The 23944-nt window shown below is 31.2% G+C and overlaps 1 protein-coding gene across 1 annotated transcript in view; it reads right to left on the bottom strand.

Annotated features, from left to right (window-relative positions):
* Nucleotides 1-1856: 1856 nt before the first annotated feature.
* LOC145292228 (5'-AMP-activated protein kinase catalytic subunit alpha-2-like) overlaps nt 1857-23944 on the bottom strand; it is an 88899-nt gene continuing 66811 nt past the window's right edge. Inside the window, exons 16-18 of the mRNA XM_080138554.1 lie at nt 12697-12913; nt 9686-9715; nt 1857-4225 (exon numbers count right to left, since the gene is read on the bottom strand). Coding sequence (XP_079994680.1) covers nt 4134-4225; nt 9686-9715; nt 12697-12913 — 339 coding nt within the window. The 3' untranslated portion in view covers nt 1857-4133. The remainder of the gene's footprint in view (nt 4226-9685; nt 9716-12696; nt 12914-23944) is intronic.

Here is a 23944-nt window from a genome sequence, read left to right as displayed (position 1 = left end):
TGTAAATGGCAAATTTTATATGCCTCCACTGTTCACAACACTGAATTATTTCCAAAAGCATATTGCTGAAGCAATACAAATATGCAATCGGGACAAAGCTAGATTATTACATCAATGTTTGCTGAGGAACGAACAGTGCACACATTAATTAGTTGATATCAACCAGCATCACATGAAATCTTAGGAAATCATGCAACTGTGGTCAAAAATGTGTAAGAATATTACAAGAAAATGACATTCTATATCTGTCTTAAATCAGGAAGTGTTTCAGTACTCACTTCATATAAGAGGAAAAATATCAACAATACAAACGTATATAGTGATGCAGCATATAGATTTAATTATCAATTCAGTAAGAAAGATACATCAAGTAGAGTAGAAGTTATATATGAAATAATAATATAATTATTATTTCATGTATCAATATAAAATTTTCAATATTTACAATATTTTCAATTTCAATATTTATTTCAACAATGCTCAATATGTGAGTAAAGCTAGGTAGTAAGTTTTGAAAATATATATGACAATAGTCTGTCGAATCCTCATGAGGATGAAATGTGGAAACTTCTGTGTAGCTCAATTGCCATATATATTTTCAAAACTTACTATATATATATATATATATATAAAACATTGAAATTCGATTCCAATTAATTTGAGCTTGCATTCAAATGTATACAAACATATGGAATAGAAATGCACTTGATGATCAAACTTACTGTGAAACTGCAGTAAAGTGTTAAGATAACTCCCTTTTAAATATTTATTACTATTATATACATGAGCTAATAAAGCATATCAAAGATCAATTTAGATGATTGTAATGACTAAGCTTGATTAGTTTATCTTCGAGTTTACTTTATTACTAGTTATTCAAACTAACAAACACCAGCAACGAACATTATTATTATTATTATCATTATTATTGGAAAAAGTAAAATTAATATATCAAATCTGTATTTTAGGAGGAATTTTAAAATAGTTTCTGCTCAATAGAATTTAAAGAAATTTGTGTAAAAAGATGCAATATTGAAAAACAGTTGCAACTATTGCAAACAAATTCAAGATTTTCTTTCTTGTTAGGAAATTTATTTTTCTTTTGTTTTTAGGCCAAGGAAAAGCAGATAGGGTTGAAAAACTTGTCATGGATTTGCATTGAGCTGAACTAAATTGCTAACATTATTTAATTTTTGGTAATTTAAATTTTGACAGCAACTGATATAATGTACATTCATTTATTTGGGAAAGCTTTAATTCATCAGATGTAATAAGAACACCTAAACCTATTCTACTGAAAAACTTTATGCAATACCGTACCAAGAGAGAGTCGAGTAACTAGAAGACTTGCCCCTCCGGGTATGTTGCAATATACTACATTAAAAAAAATCACAAAAAGAGTAGTAGGTGCCAGAAAAAAAAATTCATAAACTTGTTCTTAAGATATAATTACTCCTCCATTAAATTACAAATTAGTGACTTTTATGTTGAATATTTATATTCTAAAGAGGCAAGTAATATGGCTAAAGGAAGGTTTTAAAAGCGTATGAATAAAATAAATAGTTTTTTTAATGGTTACAATAGTAATTCGAGTAAAGTCTTTCCCGTTTTTAATAGAAATAATCTTAAAAAAGAGGAATTAAATTTAACTGACAAATTTCAATTGATTAGAGTTGTTCATTTTTTTTCGATTTTAAACAGAAAGATGTGATAGAAATTTAACACTTGCATTTTTTATGAACAATATCAGTTCTAATATTCGGCTGGACGAAGAATATTTATCAAATAACTTTTTCCACATTTAATAAAAATGTTACTTTTTTTACATAAAAAATAGCAGCAATAAACAAAGGTAGAAATTAATACGTTGACTGAGAGTGATCAGCATTTTTTATTAAAACTTATTGAAACGAGTGCATTTGCAGATTTCACAAATGCTATTCGAAGTCCAGAATTCAACCTAATTAAAAAACAAAAATACAGAAAAATCTTTATGATGTACGTACTCATTATGGAATGAAAGTGTCATATTTAAAAAATTCTGTAACTTGATCAAGTAGTTATATTTTTAAATAAGAAAATAAAATTTCATGAGGAAGCAAGACATTGTGTTTTGATCTGTCATGTTTAATAAAGTGAGACAACTCAATTTGAACTATCAAGATTTTAAAACCAGCCTTGTAATGTCCATGAATCGCTAAAACTCATACAACAATGATCAATTTACATGATATGTTGATCAATCTACATAATTTTTGGAATATGACATTTTCGTTCTGTGACAAGTATGTACATAATAAAGATTTTTCTGTACTTTTGTTTGTTTTTTTTTTAATTAGGTTGAAATCTGAATTTGCACCAGATTTTTGTATTCTCCAAAGTGTTACAAATATTATTTTTCTTTCTCGATTGAAGCAGTAGAATTCTATCCACATTCATATGAAGATTAGAAAAAAAGAAACTAATTGGATAAGAAATGTCATACAGCAAAATAATTTCAATATTTCAGAGAGTTTATTTTTGACTAGAAATGATATGTCTTATTTCAAGAAACTAAAAAATGAAATATTCAAACCAATACTAAAGATTTTTTTAGACAATTTAGAAATATTTTAAAACAGATATCTATAAAGAAAAGTTTATACTTCAAAATGTCCATCAAAATATTAAGGATGCTTAAATAAGCCATACTTTATGTTGCTGCTAAAATCCATACGAATTTAAAATATATTTTACATAATCACATATGCCATTTATCTACAATTCATACTTAAAATTATTTTATAGTTGATGTCATAGAAAATTTCATAAGATTTGAAACATAAATCAACATTGAATGAGGTTTCTTATTATTATTATTAAAATATAATAGAATCTCAAGCTAGCTTTTCTGCTGTAAATTAAGCAAGAAATAACATTACAATTTTTTTTGTTTTCTGCTAACTTGTAGCCTACAGATAAAAAAAAAATGGTTCTTGTCCAGAATCTTTTATATTAAAAACCAAAAATAAACAAAAATCTGTATGTATGTACGCATGACAAAACGAAAATATTATCTTCCAAAAATTACATAAATTGATCAATTATTTTTCTTAATAAAAAAATTATTTTAAGTGATTAATGGAAATTTGTACGCATTACAACATAACTCTTGCAAGTATGAACTATTGTTAGGTGATTTCCCTTTGTTGCTTGAGATAATTTTCAAAATGGCTGACAGACAGTCACTTCTTAGATACTCATAAAATTTAAAAATAAACCTACTTGATTAATTTATGTGATTTTCGGAATATGATATTTTTGTCTCATCACAGATATAAACATAATAGACATTTTTCTTTATTTTTGTTTTTAATATATGGGGAATTCTGGACAAGAACCCAATTTAAAATATTTTTTTCATTTACAATTCATACTTCAAATTTTTTATAGTTGATATTATTGAAAATTTCATAAGATTTGAAACAAATCAACATTGAATGAGGTTTCTTATTCTTCTTATTAAAATATAATAGAATCCCATGCAGATCTTTTTTCGCTGTAAATTAAGTAAGAAATAATATTACAAAGTTTTTTCTTTCCTACTTATTTTTAGTCTACAGAAAAAAAAACAAAGAAAAAACTTATAGATGGAACTAAATCTGTTCATTAGAATAAATGTTATTTGCAAAAATGTAAATATATAAAATCTATAAAAATATTGCAATCAATAGATCAAAGTCTGTATTGCAAAGATAATTAAATTGAAAATGTGTTTATCATCAACACTGTACCCAAACAATCCTATGATGTCATATGTATAGATATATCATGTAGATGTCTAAAAAATAAGTGGAGAAAAAGCAAAGAATAGACAGAGTGCCACATGGAATGCAACTGTTCAGCCACATTTTGAATGCACTTTTGTAGTTTTATCGTCTTTTTGTTGAATATGAATAATATAAAGCGATATGCAATTCCTTCCATTATTTAAAAAATCTATTTTTCACTATTGTTTGGAGTTGTTGAAATTTGCTTTCTTTACTCAAAATTCCAATTAAATAGTCTCATAAGGTCAGGAAAAAAAAATGGTCCAGAAGTGGCAGATTTAAACTTGATTCACGTCACTGTTCGGATACATTCACAATTTTCTTTTAACGAGCCAATGTAGTTATGAGACTGGAACACATCTCAAAAAACTCTAATGTTTGGTGGACTTGAATCTTTTCATTCTCTTGGTTTTCTTCTATGAAAAAAAGGAAAAGAAAATAGATTTTAAAAAATTAGTTGGATAAAGTACGAAAAGGCAAAATTTTAAACTGAATAACCAAGCAAAGTTGTTTTTCAATTTAAAATGTTTCCTCATGTTTTACTAAATATGTACAACAAATTAAGGCACAACAAATGTACAACAAAGCATCACAACTGCTGTTACTGATTCACTATTTGTGTGATACTTAGGCACAGCATTCAGGAAACCTAGGATTCTTATGTCAAGAACAAGCAACCGATTTTAATTCAGATAAAATGGCACTTTTTTTTTTGGCTAAAAATCTTTGTAAAAAATAGACAAGTTTTTTTTTTGGGGGGGGGGGCTTCCAGATTTACTGGTTGAGATTTGAGGAAATAAAATAATTTCTTATATATATATATTTACTTTCCATTGTCATTTTTTTTTTGGGGGGGGGGAATGCTTACTATAATATATATATATATATATATATATATATATATATATATATATATATATATACTGTGTGTGCAAAATCAAGACTTCAAGACAAGGTGTTGATGGCAACGAAAAGTGTATTTCATTTTATGTTACAATTGTTTCAATGTCCAGTTCGACAATTTCAAGCATTATATCGTTTGAGAATTTTCAAAAACCAGCATTTCTTCAGACTTTATGAATGAACACACTTTTGCCAATGTAGCATTTTTTGAATAGAAAGAAAAAAGAGGAGGGGGGGATCCCTAACGGGAAAATCATGCACCTTGGTTGTGGTTACGGAAAAGCCCATTTAAATATTAATGTATCGCCTAATTTTCGTATCCTTATTTAAGAACAGAGTTATGTGAAGTTTCTACAAGAAGCCCTAAGCATTTAAAAAAAAAAAAAATTTTTTTTTAAATATATCCCATTGATAATGATGATTGATTTTTTGTAAAAAGAATTTTTTTAAATTTTGTATCTATATTTATATTATGTTCGTAACAACCCTGTAAAGATGTTACGGTTAGTTTTGTATTAGTGGCAAGTAATGTTTATAGATTATCGTTTTATTGGTACATGGATATAAGACCATTACAGGTTTAGAATTTGATTGAATAAGAGAATAAAGTAATGGGTGTATTAAATATATATAAACCTTGTAGGACATTTCGTACCATTTCAAATATTAAATCATATTTATAAACTTTATTGCTTTTGCTTTCTTAAATTTTTATTTGTCAAATTTTTAAAACTTCATGTAATTGCTTTTAGGAAAAACATTATAATATCCACTTTATAATTCTACTTTTAAATAATAATTTCACCAATAAAAAATAACATGGAAATTAAACAAAAATTAAAACATGAAAATTTGTTGAAAAATGTATCATTTTTTTATTGTGTTTTGTTTTACAACATAATTTAAGGTTGAATCTAACTATTTTGGTGAAAATATGCTTCAAGCTATTACAATTTTCAAAATGTAAATTTCCATGCAATTCATTTTCAAATATTAAATTGCATTTTTTAATTTTAATATTGTTCATTTGTCAGCTCCTTAACAATTTACAATTGCTTTTAGGAAAGACATTATATTGTCGACTTCAGATTTTTTTTTAAAGCAATTATTTCATATTAATTATGCCATGTTTATTTTGTAGGCAGCAGATAAATGAATTCAAGGTGCTTATTTATATTGAGATGCATGTGAAATATGTCAGTTCAAAATAAAATAAGAAAACTTATGAATACACTTATTTATCAGTGAAAAATATTTGTATACACCAAAAATGGAAAATTATTGAATAGAATTTTAATAAAAAAATTAAATTAATTTACTATTCGAACTCCATGAACTATGAACAACAAGACCATGTAGTGCTTTTATATTAGAAGAAAAGAGATAATCTTCTATACCACAACACAAATATTATTCATAATTTGTAGATTCTGAATAGTAAATTAATTTTATTATCAAAATTTTATTCAATAATTTTCTGAAATTTTTGATGTACAATATTTTTCACTGACAAGCGAATATATCTATAGGTTTTCTTGTTATTTTAATTTTTAACTATCATATTTCGTATATATCTAGATGTAAATAAGTACTGACATGTTCCATTCCGTATGCACTTTAGCAGGTATAACACTATAGTTGTTCTTTAAGCAAATAAGATTGTGTAATAATTGTATGAATTATGCAATATCTGAACAGTATTACTTTTTTCAGCATTTTTGTGTCCTTTTCCTAATGTAGCTCTGATTATTATGAGTAGTGATGACAGATTTCCTGGCCAAGGGTACCACAATTACAGGATAGTATTATGTTTCACTGATGAGGAAATGAAGAGAAGCTATCAAAATCAAAATGCGGGGCAAAATCAACAAAGGTATCTTGTCAGATCATACCACAGACATATATCTGTGAAATCCCCCCTCCCCTTACTCTCATGACCTTGCACCTTTTCCCAGTCAGGAAGTTGTTTTTGAAAAGAAAGTGTTTTCTAGATAATGCAATCTTGATTTCTGAAAGTTGTAGAACCAACCTGGAGGGAAGGGAGAGGGCCAAGGAAAAAGGTCTCTAGAACTGCATTAAATGATGGGAAAAATGTGTAACATAGATGGTTCCTACATAGAGAAAGACTAATAACTGTGTCAAGTTTTGCTGTTCTTCTGCTATGAGAAGTAAGTCAGGGGGGATTACTTATTGAATGCCCTTCGTAGCTGATTATTGTGAATTCATTATATTCATTGTTTCCCCCCACCGATGTTTCCATTGCTGCATATGTTACTTTATATGTTGTTACTTTTAAATCTGTCTACAAAATTTTAAACAATATGTTCAGTAACTACATTTAAGGCAGACAAGGCTAGTTCATCAGCTTGATCATTTTCACTGGTTTTTGTATAACTTGGAATCTAACATAGCAATATTTTATTATCATTTGACATTTCTAATTTACATAAAAGTTTTATAATCAGTAGGTTGTCAAATTTTCAACTTTGTAATGACATAAACACAAGCACCAAATCAGAAAAAATAATGAATTCTTCATTTTTTTATTTTAAAATGAGATTGGCCATTATTTTTTCTCCTGCTTGGATTCATTCATGAAAATGTGCAAATGTTTAAAATATTTATCTTTAACTTTCTCTAATTCTCTTGGAGAATTAAAGGCTACTTTTTTTGCTTTGTGGAGTTTAAAGAAAGTTAAAATTTTTGTGATTCCTCATAGTTTAAGATGGAATGTGTGGTATGATAGTATCTTTGTTAAATCTAATTGCTCTTTCTTCAATTGTTTTCATCCAAAGATCAAAAGGTTTTTATAACCTTTTTCAGTCCTATGTTATAGATGAAATGTAACTTTATATGCAAGTAGATTAGATGAGCATAATTTTAATTCTAAATAATACTTGAGAACGGAATTATCATATCTGCATGTGCTCTAGATGTTCTAAAGCAGTGGTTCTTAACCTGGGTGAAGAATTTGTTTTTTTTTTTTTTACAGAGAGAGGGGGGGTCCAGAATTCCCGCTATATTAAAAAACAAAAATAAAGAAAATTCTGTATGATGTATGTACCCGTGATGAACCTCAAATATATTTTTAAAAATCACATAATTAGTAGGTTTTATAAAGAAAATAATTTTTAAGCGATTTATAGGAATTTGTAGGCATTACAACATAAATCTCGTAAATTTGAGTTATGGTTGTGTTATCTCCCTTTATGTTTTTTTTTAAGGATTGTTTTAGATAAAGATGGCCACACTTTGGTTACTTCTAAAATTTGATTTTCTTATTTAAAAATAAATCTACTTGATCAATTTATATAATTTGTGGAATATGATATTTTTATTTCATCAAGGCTCCATACATCATAAAGATTTTTCTTTATTTTTGTTTTTTAATGTAGTAAGAATATTGGACAAGAACCAAGAAAAAAAAAAAAGAGATGTCTTCCATTATGCTTGTCATTTGTTAATGAGGATATTACTAAATAGGTTCATGAACAAAATACAAAAGTATTGCCTGAATATATCTTTCATTTTTTTATTCTATTTTAATTAGCACTAATTTCTCTCATTGATCCCATTCATATCCTTCACTAATGCTGGATTGTATTTTTAATATTGGTCTTTTTTTTTTTTGTATTTTTCTTTTATTACAACAAAACTCAGATTAAGAACCAGTGATTTAAACTTTAATATCATCATTATCATCATGTGAAGACAAATATCTTTTTTATTGATTATAAACAAGTTTTATTCAAAGATATTTTTTTTGTGTGAAATACTCTGATTCTGAAAATATCAAGATACATGCAGAAACATGATCGTATCATTATAGTAAAAAATATTAAATTAATTGAAAATATTGCAAAAGACGTCTTGGGTGTTGTTCAAAATTAACCCAATATTTAAAAAAAAAAAGAAAGAAAAATCTATGATTTATGTACACGTGATGAAAAGAAAATATTATATTAAAAAATTATGTACGTTGATCAAGTTGTTTTATTTTTAAATAAGAAAATCAAATTTAAACAATTAATGGGAATTTGCAGGTATTACAACATAAATCTTGCAAATTTGAACTATATTGAATTGTTTCCCATTTTCTTTTTTTTTTTTAAGAGTGTTTTCAAAATGGTAGACAAGACAGCATATTTTCTCATTTAAAAATAAAACTACTTGATCAACTTACATATTTATAATATATTTTCGTTTTGTCACGAATATATTATACAAATTTTTCATTTATTTTTTATTTTTAATATAAGGGGAATTCTAGCCAAGAACCAACTTTTTTTTTTAATTTTACTAAGTTGAAAAGTAAGCAATATTAAAACATATTAAATACTTTTTTTTTTACATACTTTTTAAGATTTAATATATAGAAGATATTTGTTTCTTCATGAAACAGTTTTATTTACTTAGAAAACTGAACACTATTTAAAAATTACACAAGTTTTTTTTTTTTTTTAATTTTTTGCATCTGAGAATATGGTGTTTAAAACAAAAATATTTTAAGGGGATAGGAAAAACATTTTCAGAAAATATTAATTCTAAGGGAATGATTTTTAATTGAACTTACATAACAAATCATATTTTCGTTGATTTAAATTAAATTTTAGTATTTTTACAAAAAACATTATTTTTCAAATATGATACTTTATCTCTTATTACACAAAAGAGACGTTTTTTTTAATCAAAAAACAAAAATGTAATTCTAGAAATATAAATTTAGGTTATTCAAACACTGCACTTTTATCTACAGTAGTTGCCAATTTAAATATTATTTGTAAAAATAAATTGTGACATACTAAAATATAATCAAAACTAATGGCAATACGAAGAGATGTTTACAAAAATATGTGCATTCTCTGTTAACTCCCTGTACTCTCTTTTCTTTACAGGTTTATCTTTGAGCTTTACTTTTTAAATTAAGGATTTTTTTTGTTACTTGTATTCAGTACTTGGTTCAGATTACTTACCAGGACTTTGCTGATTCTCATCGCTTGGATCTGGAAAAAGAAAGTAAAATTCAAAGTAGAAATGCAACAAAATTGAAAATTAATAAAGAAAAGTTTTTTTTTGTTTTGTTTTTAAAAAAGCAAAATTGAAAAATCCAAAATATTCAGAAGATGAAAATTTTTACTATTAAAATATTATAAAAATCATAAAAAATGTCTCCATGTTTACGATTCTTAGAATAACAATAGGCACATTCTGTTGGTACAAATGTTATCACATTTTTACCAATTCTTGACGAATGACAATCTCTCTCCCTGATTAATTCAAAATATACATAAATTACATACAATCTGTAATTTGGATAAAACAAATGGTGAAAATTCATTCAATACAGAGCTTAATTAACTTTTTTTTCTTCTGGATTGTTAAATTGTTTTTTGTTTTGTTCACCTTAAACAAGGCATGTTGTCAATGGAACAAGAGGTTACTGTGATAGTAGCCAGATTCATAGAAACGCAACCAAGGTAGTAAGATGTTTGTTCACATTACGTTTAAATTTCTGCATGTTCGTACAGTTAAGGGAAACAGGAAGCAAAAAGGGAATTCCAAAAGGCAAGTAGTCCAAGGAAAAAAGCTATCAGAATAGAAAATCTTTCAGCATATAAGGCCCCATATTATGAAGGGGTGGGATTTTGTTAGGGGAGTAGGTTTGAGGCTATTTAGATTGAGCAGTAACAAGTGGCATACATTAATCAAAGCATATTCTATAGAAGTACTTATAAAAAAAAAGCACAGGAATGCAACGATGTGACAGGAATTTGTACGGGAGTATGGAACACCAAAAACCAAATACATGCACATCAAATGTTTCATAAATTAAACTTGATTTGGATTCAAATATTTATGAGAATTCTCTAACTCTGGTTACATGAATAAACATATTAATCAGGTATAGAGAACAACGATCTTTCTCAACAAAATCTGGAAATCTATCACAAATGAGAAAAAATTTCAAATTTTCAAGTCATCAGTGAAATCCATCCTATTCCATAAAGCAGTCTTAAACTCAATGTAAATAACTTCATGGATCATACGCTAAAATGCTATGAGTCATCAACAACATATCATGACGAGACCATGTAATAAACAAAATGATGTACGGTAGCCTCTCACTCTACAGAGCCTCTCTTTGCAATTATGTCTCTAATGCCACATGTAATGCGATTCTTTATGAGATACAAATAATTTCTTATTTTGACAAAAAAAAAAAAAAAAGCAACTACTTCTTTGAGCGTCTGCAGTTGTTTGTTTAATATTGATAAATTCATAGTGTTGTTAGTTTCAATGCTTTCTAGTTTCATTTTTTTTTTGTTTTGTCTTGTTTTTTTCTTTTCCAATATTTATCCAAAAGTCATCTGCTCATTGCCATGCATTGTGATTGGCATCTTACGTCAGATTACAAGCAAAACTGAGCGGTTGACGTCATGTTCTGGGCAAAATCAAGCGGATACTTAGAGACATCCAGTTCAAAATCTGCACAAGTACCAAATGTTTTACAGAATCAAAGAAATATAATTGGAATATGATTCTTCAAATTTTTTTTTTTTTTTTTTTTTTTTTTTTACAAAGGCATCACCACATTATCAAGGCCCAGAGGCCACTCAAGGATAAGGGTTAAAGAGTGTACAGTAGAAATTGGTCAATATAGTAATCATTAGTAATGAAAATTTGGTAAATTTAATAACTTATATGGAACGGCTCATCAAGAACTTATTTACTTTAGACTTGAACACAACCATATTGTAGTCAGCCGGAAAGCAGGAAAACGGAAGACAATTCCACAGGCGTGCAGTTCTAAGAAAGAAGCTTTGTTCATGGAATCTACGTTTAGGTTTAGGCACAGATAAAGAGTGGGGGAAATTATTGATAGTGTTTACAGCTAGACGAGTGTTTCTTGTGAAAGTTTGGCGAGGGGGGACCATAGATTGAAGCTCAGTTGAACACTTTCCATGAAAATAACGATACATCAGAGACAAACTCGCAACATCTCTTCTGTGAGATAGAGGTTGCAAGGAGGAGAAAAGGACATCTCCTACGAGGCTACGAAGTCTATTTTGAACTCTATCAAGGCAGGACAAGTCCTTTCTAGCAGCTCCTGCCCAGATGTGGCAACAGTATTCCATCCTTGGACGTACCTGGCTCTTATATAAGTAGAGAATAGCATTAGCAGTGAGATATCTACTGGATCGATAGAAAGATCCCACCATTTTTCCAGCGGCCTTGGCAACAGATTTGATATACGTGTTCCATTTAAGATCAGGAGTAATGGTCAAGCCCAGAAGCTTGTCAAAACTTGAGGCCTCCTGAAGACGAGTGCCATTCATTTCAATTGATGACAAATGTGGATTAGAATGTTGATGATGTAAAGAGAGAAGCTTGGTTTTAGATGCATTAAAAGTAACCAGCCACTCCTTTCCCCATTGTACTACGTGCTCAAGATCAGAGGAGAGAGAATTGGAGAGAATTTGCGACAACATTGTCGGATTGAAAAGGGTTTATGTGAAAACCTGGTTTTTCTAAAAAACAAAAAAATTTTAACTTGCAATTTAATTAAAATAAAGCAAAAATCTGGTGCAAAAGAAAAGAATTGTTTTTCTCATCGTATGAACATGAAATTTCGATGACAAACGAGTCAGATGGCTTCATGACCTGCGTTCATCTAAGGTAATGGACAGTGATGACTGATATATCCCAGAGTTTTGGAATAATAAAAATAAATTCCATTTTGGAAAAATTCATTGTTCCTATGACAGTGAGTCATGCCCATGCCCCGGCCCTCACCCTGTTGAGGTAATGGTATGAGTTAGAAAATAAATGAAAAAGTAAGAGAGAAAAACAGATCCCCATCTCAATGGAGGTGACAGTAAGAGATAGAAAATCCACTGACCATTCAGAAAGGGGAATTTCTTGTAGATTGAAAAATGAAAATATTATTAAAACTTATGTAAAATTTTGATAATTGTTAATTTACCTGAGCATGTGGAGGCTGCCAGGTAGGTACTTGCACTTGCTAACGTAGATGCTGTGGCTGTAGAACCGGTCATTGAAAGCTGGCTATTTGCCCCATGAATGATCATTCCAGAAATATTGGTATTAGTTCCATCTGTATTTTCAACTGAATTGAGACTCTTGAAATCTAACAGGTAACTCTTCTGATCTACTTGGTACAGTTGCAAACTCATCTTCACCTAAAATAGAATAAACAATCAATAATGCCATTGTAACTGAAGTTCAAAGTGACATACACACTTTCGAACCATCTATTGCATACAAGAATAACTAGAGTTTTAAAAGATCTAAATATTTTATTAAAAATGACATGTTTCCAGATGTAGTATAGTATTGAAAAATTATGCTTATGCAGCGAGATTTCAAAAAAATGCATTTTAGAAAAAAAAAATGATTACACAATTAGGTGTCAAGTTGAAAATTGTAAAAATCCCCCCCCCCCCGCAAATGATCGAGTAGATTTGCTAAAACTAATTTTTAATTTAAAAAAAAAAAAAAAAAAAAAAAGTAATAGCGATCTGCCATTTTCTATTTGGAAATGACGGATTTGTTAAAATAATAGGTTCCAGTTACCTCCCCTGGATTTTAAGAACTATTTTTTAATTTTTTTTTTTTATTACATTTTCACCCCAAACAAGGCACATTGCCAATTTGGTGTAGGGGGCTACTATCAGGGGCAACAACTACTGGGGTACTATGTAGGGATTTGGGCTACAAGATAACTCTTCAGCATTAACCAACACTATGAAACTATAATTTTAAAAATTTAATTTTTACTTGTAATCATTTCTCTAGTCCATCTTTTTTCGTAATTTTGGGGGTAATTTTTATTAATTTCAACATGACACATAAGTACGTAATCGTTTTTGCCTAAAATGTATTGATTTTAAATCCTATTATGCTACATAAGCACCAAAAAATCTATATAATATCAAAAAGTTATGGTGTTTCTGAAGTTTGTTCATATGCAGAAGGAAACAAGTGTTTGGTTGACAAAATATGAATAAGCAAAGGCTGTAAATTTTACGATGTCAGTATCAGAGTTCGAAGCTCACATAAGTCTTCGGGATTTTTTAGTCCTTGTCCAAGATTCCTCCCATACTAACAATTAAAAACTGTATGATTATGTACCTGTGATGAAATGAAAATACATTAAAAAAATTACGTAAATTGATCAAATAGTTTTATTTTTAAATAAGAAAATCAATCATATAAGTAACTGAAAGGTGATTGTCTTGTCGATTATTTTGAAGCCAATCTAAAAGAAAAACAATCTAAAAAAAAGTGCTTGCAATGCCTACGAATTGCTTAAAAATTATTTTATTTATAAAAATAAAACTACTTCAATCAATTTACATGAATTTTTGAATATGATATTTTCATTTTGTCACAGGTACCTAAAGATCTTTCTTTATTTTTATTTTTTCATATAGGGGGAATTTTGGACAAGACATAGGTTTTATAAATTTGAAGAAATTAACAGTAATAAATATAGAATAATCCGACAAACTTTTAAAAAACATGCTTTTAGATGCCAATAAAAAGAATTTTATTTTCTTTCTTTTTTTCCCCTAATTAATTTCGGATTTAAAACCTCTCATCTGAGAAATAGTTCTTAAGTTTTGTTTGTTTTTCTTTGGAACTAAAAGACCAAAACTTAAGAACTATTTCTCCGACAAGGGATTTTAAATCCAAAATTAATTAGGGGGGAAAAAAATTTTTTTTTAGCTATATCTAAAAGCGTGTTTTTTAAAACTGTTGGTGCATTCTATATTTTTCACGCTAAGATGCTTCTAAGAGTCAGCACATTTTCAACTTCATTACATATACATTTTTTTTTAAACTAAGTGAAGTTTTTTTTGATAATTTGTAAAAAAAAAGTGTAGACATAGAGGGTATTTGGTATTAGCTCAAAAGAAATTATTTTTGCAAAAACAATTTGTTTTTTTGTCTATAAAAACAATACAGAAATAAATTTATCACAGGTTCTCTCTCATGCAAATAGTAAGTAGTTATTTTTTCTACAAAATTTCAAATATTTTTCTTTGCACCCACTATAAAACAGTAAAAGCTAGGCAAAGATAGATTTTGATATACCTACATAATGTACAATCACTCAAGGGGTGGGTATAAACTAGTAAATAAAATAAATATATTAATTCAATTCTTATAATCGCATGAAAAACAGGCACACACCAACACAAACATACATAAAGCTACCAGGATGATGCAAGAAGAGTGGTGATTAACTGAGGACATGGCTCGAAATGGTCATAATTTTTTTTATTTCCTCACATGAGCCAAAATAGTAGAATCTAGGTAAAAATGGAGACTGACATACCCAGGTACTGTACCAACACTGCTTAAGGGGCAGGTATGAACTAGTTAGAAATTAAGATTATATAGTTAGAAACAAAACAATTTAAAAATTGTTTTCACAATAATCTATGCTGATTAAGAAAGTATTGGCTTGTTTTGTTCCTTCTGTAAAGGTAAAGCAGATGAATGTGGTAAGGTGATTTCAAATGCTCATTTGATTCACCCATCGTGGAATGCCAGTAAGCCGAGAAAAAATAATAACAATATGCAATGTGTATGATATACATACTCATAATGAAACAAAATAAAATATTTCAAAAATTACATAATTTGATCAAGTATTTTTATTTTTATGAATAAAATCGTTTTCAAGTGATTAATAGGAATTCATAGGTATTACACCATATATCTTGCAAGTTTAAATTGTTGAGTTATCTCCCCCTTTCTTTTTTTTTTTTTAGATTGTTTTCTAAATTGCATACACAACAGCTACTCTTGCTGTCTGTTATAAAATTTTATTTTCTTATTTCAAAATAAAATTACTTGATCAATTTGTGATTTTTGGAATATGATATTCTCATTCCATCACAGGTACATACATCATACAGATTTTTCTTTATTTTTGCTTTTTTAATATAAGGGAAATTCTGGACAATAACTGAATATTTTTATTAAATATTCTTCACTAAGAATAGTGGTTTATCCAGAAATTATAAGATAGATGCATCCAGGATGAGATGAAATTTATAGAAGTTTGGGAAATAAAACATTTTCCTATAAAAAAAATAACAGGAAGAGAAAACCTGAAGGTTAATATAAGGTAATAGGTTAAAGTAGAATAAAAGCAAAAAGACATTAATCAATATGACGCATGACATCACATATTTATTTTGACAAAGAAACAGAAATTTCAGATAAGTCTAGCTATGGAACGGATGTGGAACAGATCACCAATAATGCTGTAAGAACTAAAAGGAAAACTTTGATAATCACCAAGAGTGAAATGCCCTCCTAGATCTCTGTTTATCCTTAATAAGATAGAACTAATTACTTAAAAGAATATTAGTCTCCCTTCCTCTCTCTCATGTTAGCCATCTCTTTTCAAAAATAAATATTAAAAACTCTCAGCCATCTCTCGATGCCTCCGTTCAGTCTTGAAAGATAAAGGATACTCCCTGTAGGAGCAGCTGCACATGTAATTGTGAGGTAAGGGTTGTGCAATCCCAACCACACCTGAATTGGCACTGTTTAAGTCCAGTGGCAAAGAGAAGTCCAGGACGACTGGAAACAATGCCAAGATAAGCAGAGAGCACATACAGCACCTGGAAGTCCCATCTAGTATTGACTAGGTTCAATGTTGCTTAACTTTGGTGATCCAGCGGGAACCGGTTTGTCAACATGATTATGCTATCTCTAGTCTCCTGTTATACCCATGAAAAAAGCATGTTACACATAGTGAGAGATTTAGAAATGGAGTTCAGTCAGAAGCAGCCTAACTAGCTTTCTATTGTCATGGTTTCTACTACTCTGACACCATTTCCTTTCACATAATAGTAATAGTCATTTTGAGACTTTATTGAACTAAAGTTTCAGTCAGTCTATCTATGAAAATTATACAAGACACATTACCAATAATGCTGTATAACTGTAAGGAAAACTTTGATAATCACCAAAAGCGAATTGCCCTCTTAGATCTCTGTTTGCTGTGTTCACCCATTTATCCTTAATAAGATAGTTAACTTATTAGTAAAGAGTTTCTGTCTCATATGTTAGCTACATATTTCTCCCCCGCAAATAAAGTAAAAAAAAAAACAAAAAACAAATACATATATAAAAATTTTTTTTGAATTTTTCAGAAAAATGAAAACATTACAAATTTACAGATGAGTTTGGACAATCTATATTTTTATAAAGTAATAGGGTTCGTGTGTTTCTGTCTGTGTGTACAGCTCTCCATCATCAACGAAATATAAAGGAGGTAAGAGGGTAGATCTCTCCTGGTAGAGAAACATTAGAACCCATTTTAGGATGTTTCTGTTATAGGAGACATAAGAATCTATGCCTAATTTCTTTATATACTAGTCTACAAACCACCCCCATATCGAATGACTTATGCTCATTTGCATATCACATTATATTAAATCTGTTTAACTAATTACCTCGACCTTATTACATATTGGAAATATTGTAATCATTTCAACTGTACTATTTACAAAATCTATTTAACATTTAATTATTTAATATATTTTCATTTAATTTTATATTCGATTTATTTCACTTTACGTATATTATCAAAACAATTCATTGGCGAGCAAAGCTTTATGTTTTGGGATTGTATTGAAAATGTAATGGAAATTTCAATTTCGTTCCGTTTTAATCTTTTATATTTTACTTAAACAAAAACAAATATTTTAAAATAAAACTTTATTAAAAAATAAATAATTTTATTTTTAAATGAAAACAATCAATTTAGTAAAATAATTGTATTAAACACCCCCAGCCTTGTCAGCAAACCTGTAAACCTATAAAAGTTAACATTTCGAATGTAAACAGTGATTTTTCGATTTTGTTAGCGATTGCCGCAATTAAACACAATTAAAACGGAACTAACTTTATTTCCATTCTATTTTTTAAACAACCCCCAAAACATAACGCTCTCTTCCAGTTATAGCCAATTTTTTTTTAATTAAATAAAACAGGTCAAAATAAACAGATAAGCGCATTTTCTTTTAGATTTTTCTTACAACCATTGTCATTTAACCAACTGCAGGATACCGTTACTTTTGTGGGGTTGTTTTGAAAATGGCACGGAGATTATAATTTCGTTCCAATTTAATCTTTCTGGTCGAGCCTATTTCGAAAGCCTGTTTATCATAGATTTGAACTACAAATAATTTATTACATTTTGATTATTACTATCTTAAGACTTAAAGCTTATATTTATTTCATTTTTCTATTTATATATTGAATTAGTTATTTCCAGTCTTATTTAAACTTAGTGCTTTCTTTAAACCGGATGAACCTTTTATAAAAATATGAGTTTAACGTAAAGAACACGAACAAGGTTTTATTCAACTGAATTTCTTCCAGTTTACTAACAAAATATATAAATTTAAAAGAGATATAAATAATAAAATAAAAAGGTTATGTAATTTAAAAGAAATACACGTACTCACAAAAGCAGAACTTTTTTTACACATTTTTTTCTTTAAAACCACAACAATGAGACTAACAATTACCTAGATCTTAGTAATTATTTGTTTTAATAGAACTGTTTTAATTGTACTGTTTACTTAGTTAACCTAAGTTGGTATTACATTTATTTTACATTTACTTTTTTTTTTTAATTATTACTTTTAGACTGTGACGTTTACACCCGGAAGTAATGAGTCACACGTAGGTCGCTTTTATTCATTCCTTTTGGTCAAGATCAAAGTGTAGTATCTGTTCTTCAGATGCTGCACTTCATTTTCTTGTTCTCTTTCGGTGGAGGAGAAATCCTTCACGACTGAGACAATTTTTATTTTTGTACCTTTTCTCCACGTTAAAAAACGACCCTGGTGTCTAACTCTGTCCCGTGGGGAGGCATAGTAAATAGGTACAATATAATTGTTTATAATTGTACTATTCAGAAATATTATTTATAGTTCGTCCATTTCAGTTAGTATACATTTCCTTTACGCTTAATTAATTTACAATCATTAATATCGTTAAACAATTCCGTTTAAAACCGAAATTATGCCACCCAAACGAAGTAGAAACGAAAGTGAGGAAGAAAGAATGGAAAGATTGGAAGCTAATAGACTAAGAGTTGCTGCAATTCGCTCCAATGAAAACAATTCAGATAGAGAAAGACGTCTAGAACTTAACAGGATACGTCAAAGAGAAAGGAGAGCAAGACTGTCAGATTTGGAAAGAGAAACCCAACGTGAAGCTGACAGAACTAGACATGCTGTAAGGCGGTTAAATTCATCACAAGATGAAATTCAAGAAAGGCAAAGATATGCACTGGAAAGAGAAGCAATATTACGATCGAATGAATTATATGAGGTAAGTAGACGTACACAAGGTGAGTTGAGAGTGGCTCAACGACATCAGAATGAATCGGAAACCCAACGAAGCTTTCGCCCAAGGGCAACAACGAGAGGCTGCATGGAGAGAGAGTATGACTTTGCCCCAGCAATTGACAGAAAACGAGGCAGCTAGACAACGAATGACTGCTTTGAGACACCATGAAATAGAACACTGCAATAGAAAAGGATTGCTCTACAACAAAAATGACTCTCTCACTACAGCTGATATAGGAAAAATGGACAAAGTATGTCAACATTGCTCAGCTGTAAAATTTAAAGGAGAAACCCCTGGTTGTTGTTGTTCTTCTGGCAAAGTTGTGCTTGATAGCTTTCCACCACTGCCTCAGTTGCTTCAAGATTTGCTCTCCGGCAATGGTCCCATCTCTAAAGATTTTCTGCAAAATCTACGCAGTTATAACAATTGTTTTGCAATGACATCATTTGGTCACAAAATTGCGGCAGTACATGGGTGGAATCCTTCTTTTAGAATTCGAGGCCAGGTTTGCCACCAGATTGGGAGTCTTTTACCACCTGAAGATGAAACAGCAAAGTTTATTCAAGTCTACTTCTTGGATAGTCTGGAAGAGGAACTACATAATCGGGGACGTGACAGTAGACTCAATAGAGACATTCTCCAAAGTCTGACTGAATTTTTACATGAGAACAACAGCTTTATTTGTCAGCTGAAAACAACAAAGGAGAGGATTGAAGAAGAACACTTGGTAGAACATAAAGTTGTCATAAGGGAAGACCGAAGGCCGCAAGAAGAGCATCCACGGCGATTCAATGCTCCAACAACAACGTATGAGATTGGAATATTAATGGAGAATGAACCAACAGCTAACCGGGATATTGTCTTGCGTTTTAGAAATGATACATTAAAATGGATCTCCGAACTACATCCCCTCTATGATACTTTAATGTACCCGTTAATGTACCCCTATGGTTCTCCATCTTACAACATCTACATGAAGGCATCCAATGGGCGAAAAGTTATAAAAAGTTACCCAACAGCAATTTTATTCGTACCATTTAATGACTCGGCCTGGAAACTATTTTCTCTGGTACCGAAGGCTATTTCAACAATGGCTGGTGGATGTGTACTGCAAGATTGAAACAGAACGTTTACAGTTCCTGAGGCGTGAGCAACAGACCCTGAGAGCTGACAATTATAGCAACTTGAGAGATTCAATTCTTAGGGAGGATGGGAATCCAGAACAGTTTAGTCAACGAGTTGTACTTCCGGCAACTTATACAAGAGGCCCTCGATACATGTTTGAGCGTCAAAGTGATGCCATGGCATATGTTCGGCGAATGGGCCGAGCCGACCTCTTCATCATGTTCACAACAAATCCAAAGTGGACAGAAATTACAGAAAATTGTCTTCAAGGGCAAGACCCTCAGGATCGTCCAGATATTGTTGCCAGGGTTTTCAGGGAGAAGCTAAAAAAGTTACTTGAATTTATTAAAAAGGGAGGATTTGGCAGGTTGAGGGCTTTCCTGTACAGTATTGAATATCAAAAAAGAGGACTGCCGCATGCACACATCCTCACCTGGCAGGCCCCAGAGGACAAACTTCTACCAGAAAAAATGGATCTCTGCATATCTGCAGAGATCCCTGACAAAGAGGAAGATCCTGATCTTCATGCTAAAGTGATGGCACATATGGTGCATGGACCTTGTGGACCATTTAATCCAAATTGTCCATGTATGATTGACAACAAATGTTCCAAAAAATACCCAAAAGAATTTCTTCAGTGTACCAAGCAAGGCCAAGACTCTTACCCCAAGTACAGGCGAAGAAAACCAGAAGATGGAGGCCAGACTGGTACAATAAGGATGAAGAGAAATGGTCGGTATGTTAATCAAGAAATAACAAACCAGTGGATTGTTCCGTACAACAAGGTCCTCCTTCAGCAGTTCAACGCTCACATTAACGTAGAAATTTGCAGCTCGATCCAAAGCATCAAATATGTCCTCAAATACGTGAATAAAGGATGTGATCAAGCAGTGTTTGAACTACAAAGAACTGATGGAGCAGCTAACCAACAAGGCCAAGTACAAAGTCACATTGTGGATGAGATCCAGCAGTTCCAGAATGCAAGGTATGTCGGCAGTTCAGAGGCAGCCTGGAGGATATTGGAACATCCCATCCATGAACATTTCCCCCCAATTGTACAACTTTCTGTTCATCTTGAAAATGGGCAGCGTGTCATGTTCTCAGCTGATACTGCTCTGGAACGAGCCCAAGGTCCACCGCCTGCCACAACTTTGACAGCATTTTTTCAACTCTGCCATGAGGATGACTTTGCAAGGGGTCTCAAATACGTAGAAGTCCCTGAGTTTTACACTTGGAACAAATCGACAAAGAAATGGATGAGAAGAATGCGTGGGGTACAAGTTGAAGGTACTGAAAATGATGATGTATGGAAGGCACCATGCATTGGGAGAATCTACACGATTAGTCCAAAAGCAGGGGAGTGTTATTTCTTACGCCTGTTGCTCAATAAGGTTGCTGGTCCAACTTCATTTCAAAATTTGCGAGCATACAATGGTCAGGTGTTTGAAACATACAGAGCAGCGTGCCTTGCTCGAGGCCTTCTAGAAAATGACCATCACTTGCATCAAGCAGTAGGAGAGGCAAGTGCCACTCAATCACCTTCAAATTTGCGAAGCCTATTTGTGATAATTTTAACAGCCTGTGAGCCAAGAAATCCTCTTGAGATCTGGATGGCTTTTCGTGATGTAATATCTGAAGACATTCTTCACAGATACAGGCAAGAAGTTAACAATCCAGAAGCAGATTTTAATGAGGACATCTACAATAAAACTCTTTGTCTAATTGAAGAAAAAGTTCTCCTTATGTGCGGTCAACCATTGGCAAGCTATGGATTACCTGCACCAATGCAAGGGAGAGATGAAAGACTCGCGAGAGAGTATCAACGTGAAGTTACTTATAATCTTGAAGAACTTCCCTACAAGCAGAAAATATGCAAGAAAAACTGACCGATTCTCAAAGAGAAGTTTACAATTCATTCATGGCAATGTTGGAAGCACAAGGTGAAATGAACAAAAACATGATGTTTCTTGATGCTCCAAGTGGTACGGGCAAGACTTTTGTAATCAATTTGATCCTTGCAAAGATTAGATCCATGAGAAAGATTGTGCTTGCAACAGCATTCAGTGGCATTGCTGCTACTCTACTACAAGGTGGCCGCACTCTTCACAGCACTTTTAAAGTACCCTTGGATACTCATCGAATGGATCAGCCAGTTTGCAAAATTACTGGTAACTCAGCCTTGGCAAATGTAATTAGAGACACCTCTGCAATCATTGTAGACGAAGCCCCAATGACGCACAAGAGTGCTTATGAAGCAATTGACCGAACACTGCAAGACATCACAGGAAACAAGAATCCCATGGGTGGCATTCCAACCTTATTTTGCGGTGATTTCCGTCAAATCCTCCCAGTGGTTAAAAATGGCACAAGGGCTAACATTGTCAATGCAAGTTTGAAACAATCCTATCTCTGGAGGCACGTTATAGTGAAGAGACTGACTACTAATATGAGAGCCTATATCTCTGATAACACAGCTGCAGCAGACTTCTCAAAATTGCTTCTCCAAATCGGTAATGGTCAGTTTCCTATCACTTCTTCACCTGACACAATTAAGATTCCAACTGCGCTTGGTAAATGTGTCGGTAATCAGAAGCAACTGAAAGACAAAGTGTACCCAGACCTGCAAAACAATGGAAAATCACCGGATTGGCTTGCTGAGAGGGCTATTATTTCGCCATTAAACAGCAATGTGAATCATTTGAACAATTCAATAATGGATGAATTTCCAGGAGACACAAAGCAATACAAGTCAGTTGATTCAGCTACTAATGAATATGAAGCTGTTCACTACCCTGTGGAGTTTTTAAACTCTTTGGAGATATCTGGAATGCCTCCACACATTTTAAATCTCAAAATTGGATCGCCAATCATGATTCTTCGATCCTTGGAACCGCCAAAAATAACAAACGGAACCAGATGTGTTATCACCAGATTGCACACCAATGTACTTGAGGCCACCATTTCCTGTGGTCCCTACAAAGGCGAAACCGTTCTACTGCCAAGGATCCCCTTAGTTCCATCGGACTCAGTACTTCCATTTAAATTCCGGAGACTCCAATTTCCTGTGAAGGTGTGTTTTGCAATGAGCATAAACAAAAGTCAAGGTCAGACATTTAACACCATTGGCGTAGACTTGACATCAGACTGCTTCAGTCACGGTATGTTCTACGTCTCCATCAGCCGGACAGGAAGTTCAGAAAAACTCTACATTCTGGCTCCAAATCAAAGCAGCAGAAATGTAGTTTACCCTGAGGCTCTTTAGTGAAAAGTTCGAGAAATGGATATGAGGAAAAACTGACATGATCTGATTGTGGTAAGTTTTTAGTATTGAATGTGCAAGATAAAATTTAAGCAAGAGTTGAAAATGACTTCAATGAAAAATTTACTATGTAACATCAAGTAACCTTCCTTTTTGATGAAAATGTTTTGTGAAGTTCCTGATTGAATTTCAGTCACTACAAGAGGTAGTTAAAATGTTAATCACCTTATGCAATCGTTGCTCTTACAACATCAACTTACTGGAAAGGTGCCCACAGATTTTGGTACCCGAGTGCGCAACAAAGCTCCGTGCGAAGCACGGGTATCTTTGCTAGTAAATAATAAAACTTCTTCATTGGCAACAACAGTTTCAAAAAGAGAAAAAAGGAATATTATTTAAAATGTATAATGATTCTATAGCAAGGTGGCTATCTGAATAT

The sequence above is a fragment of the Euprymna scolopes genome, chromosome 2 (assembly GCF_053919585.1).
Source record: "Euprymna scolopes isolate OS-2025 chromosome 2, ASM5391958v1, whole genome shotgun sequence".
NCBI lineage: Eukaryota > Metazoa > Mollusca > Cephalopoda > Sepiida > Sepiolidae > Euprymna > Euprymna scolopes.
This window is presented reverse-complemented; position numbering and strand designations above follow the sequence as displayed.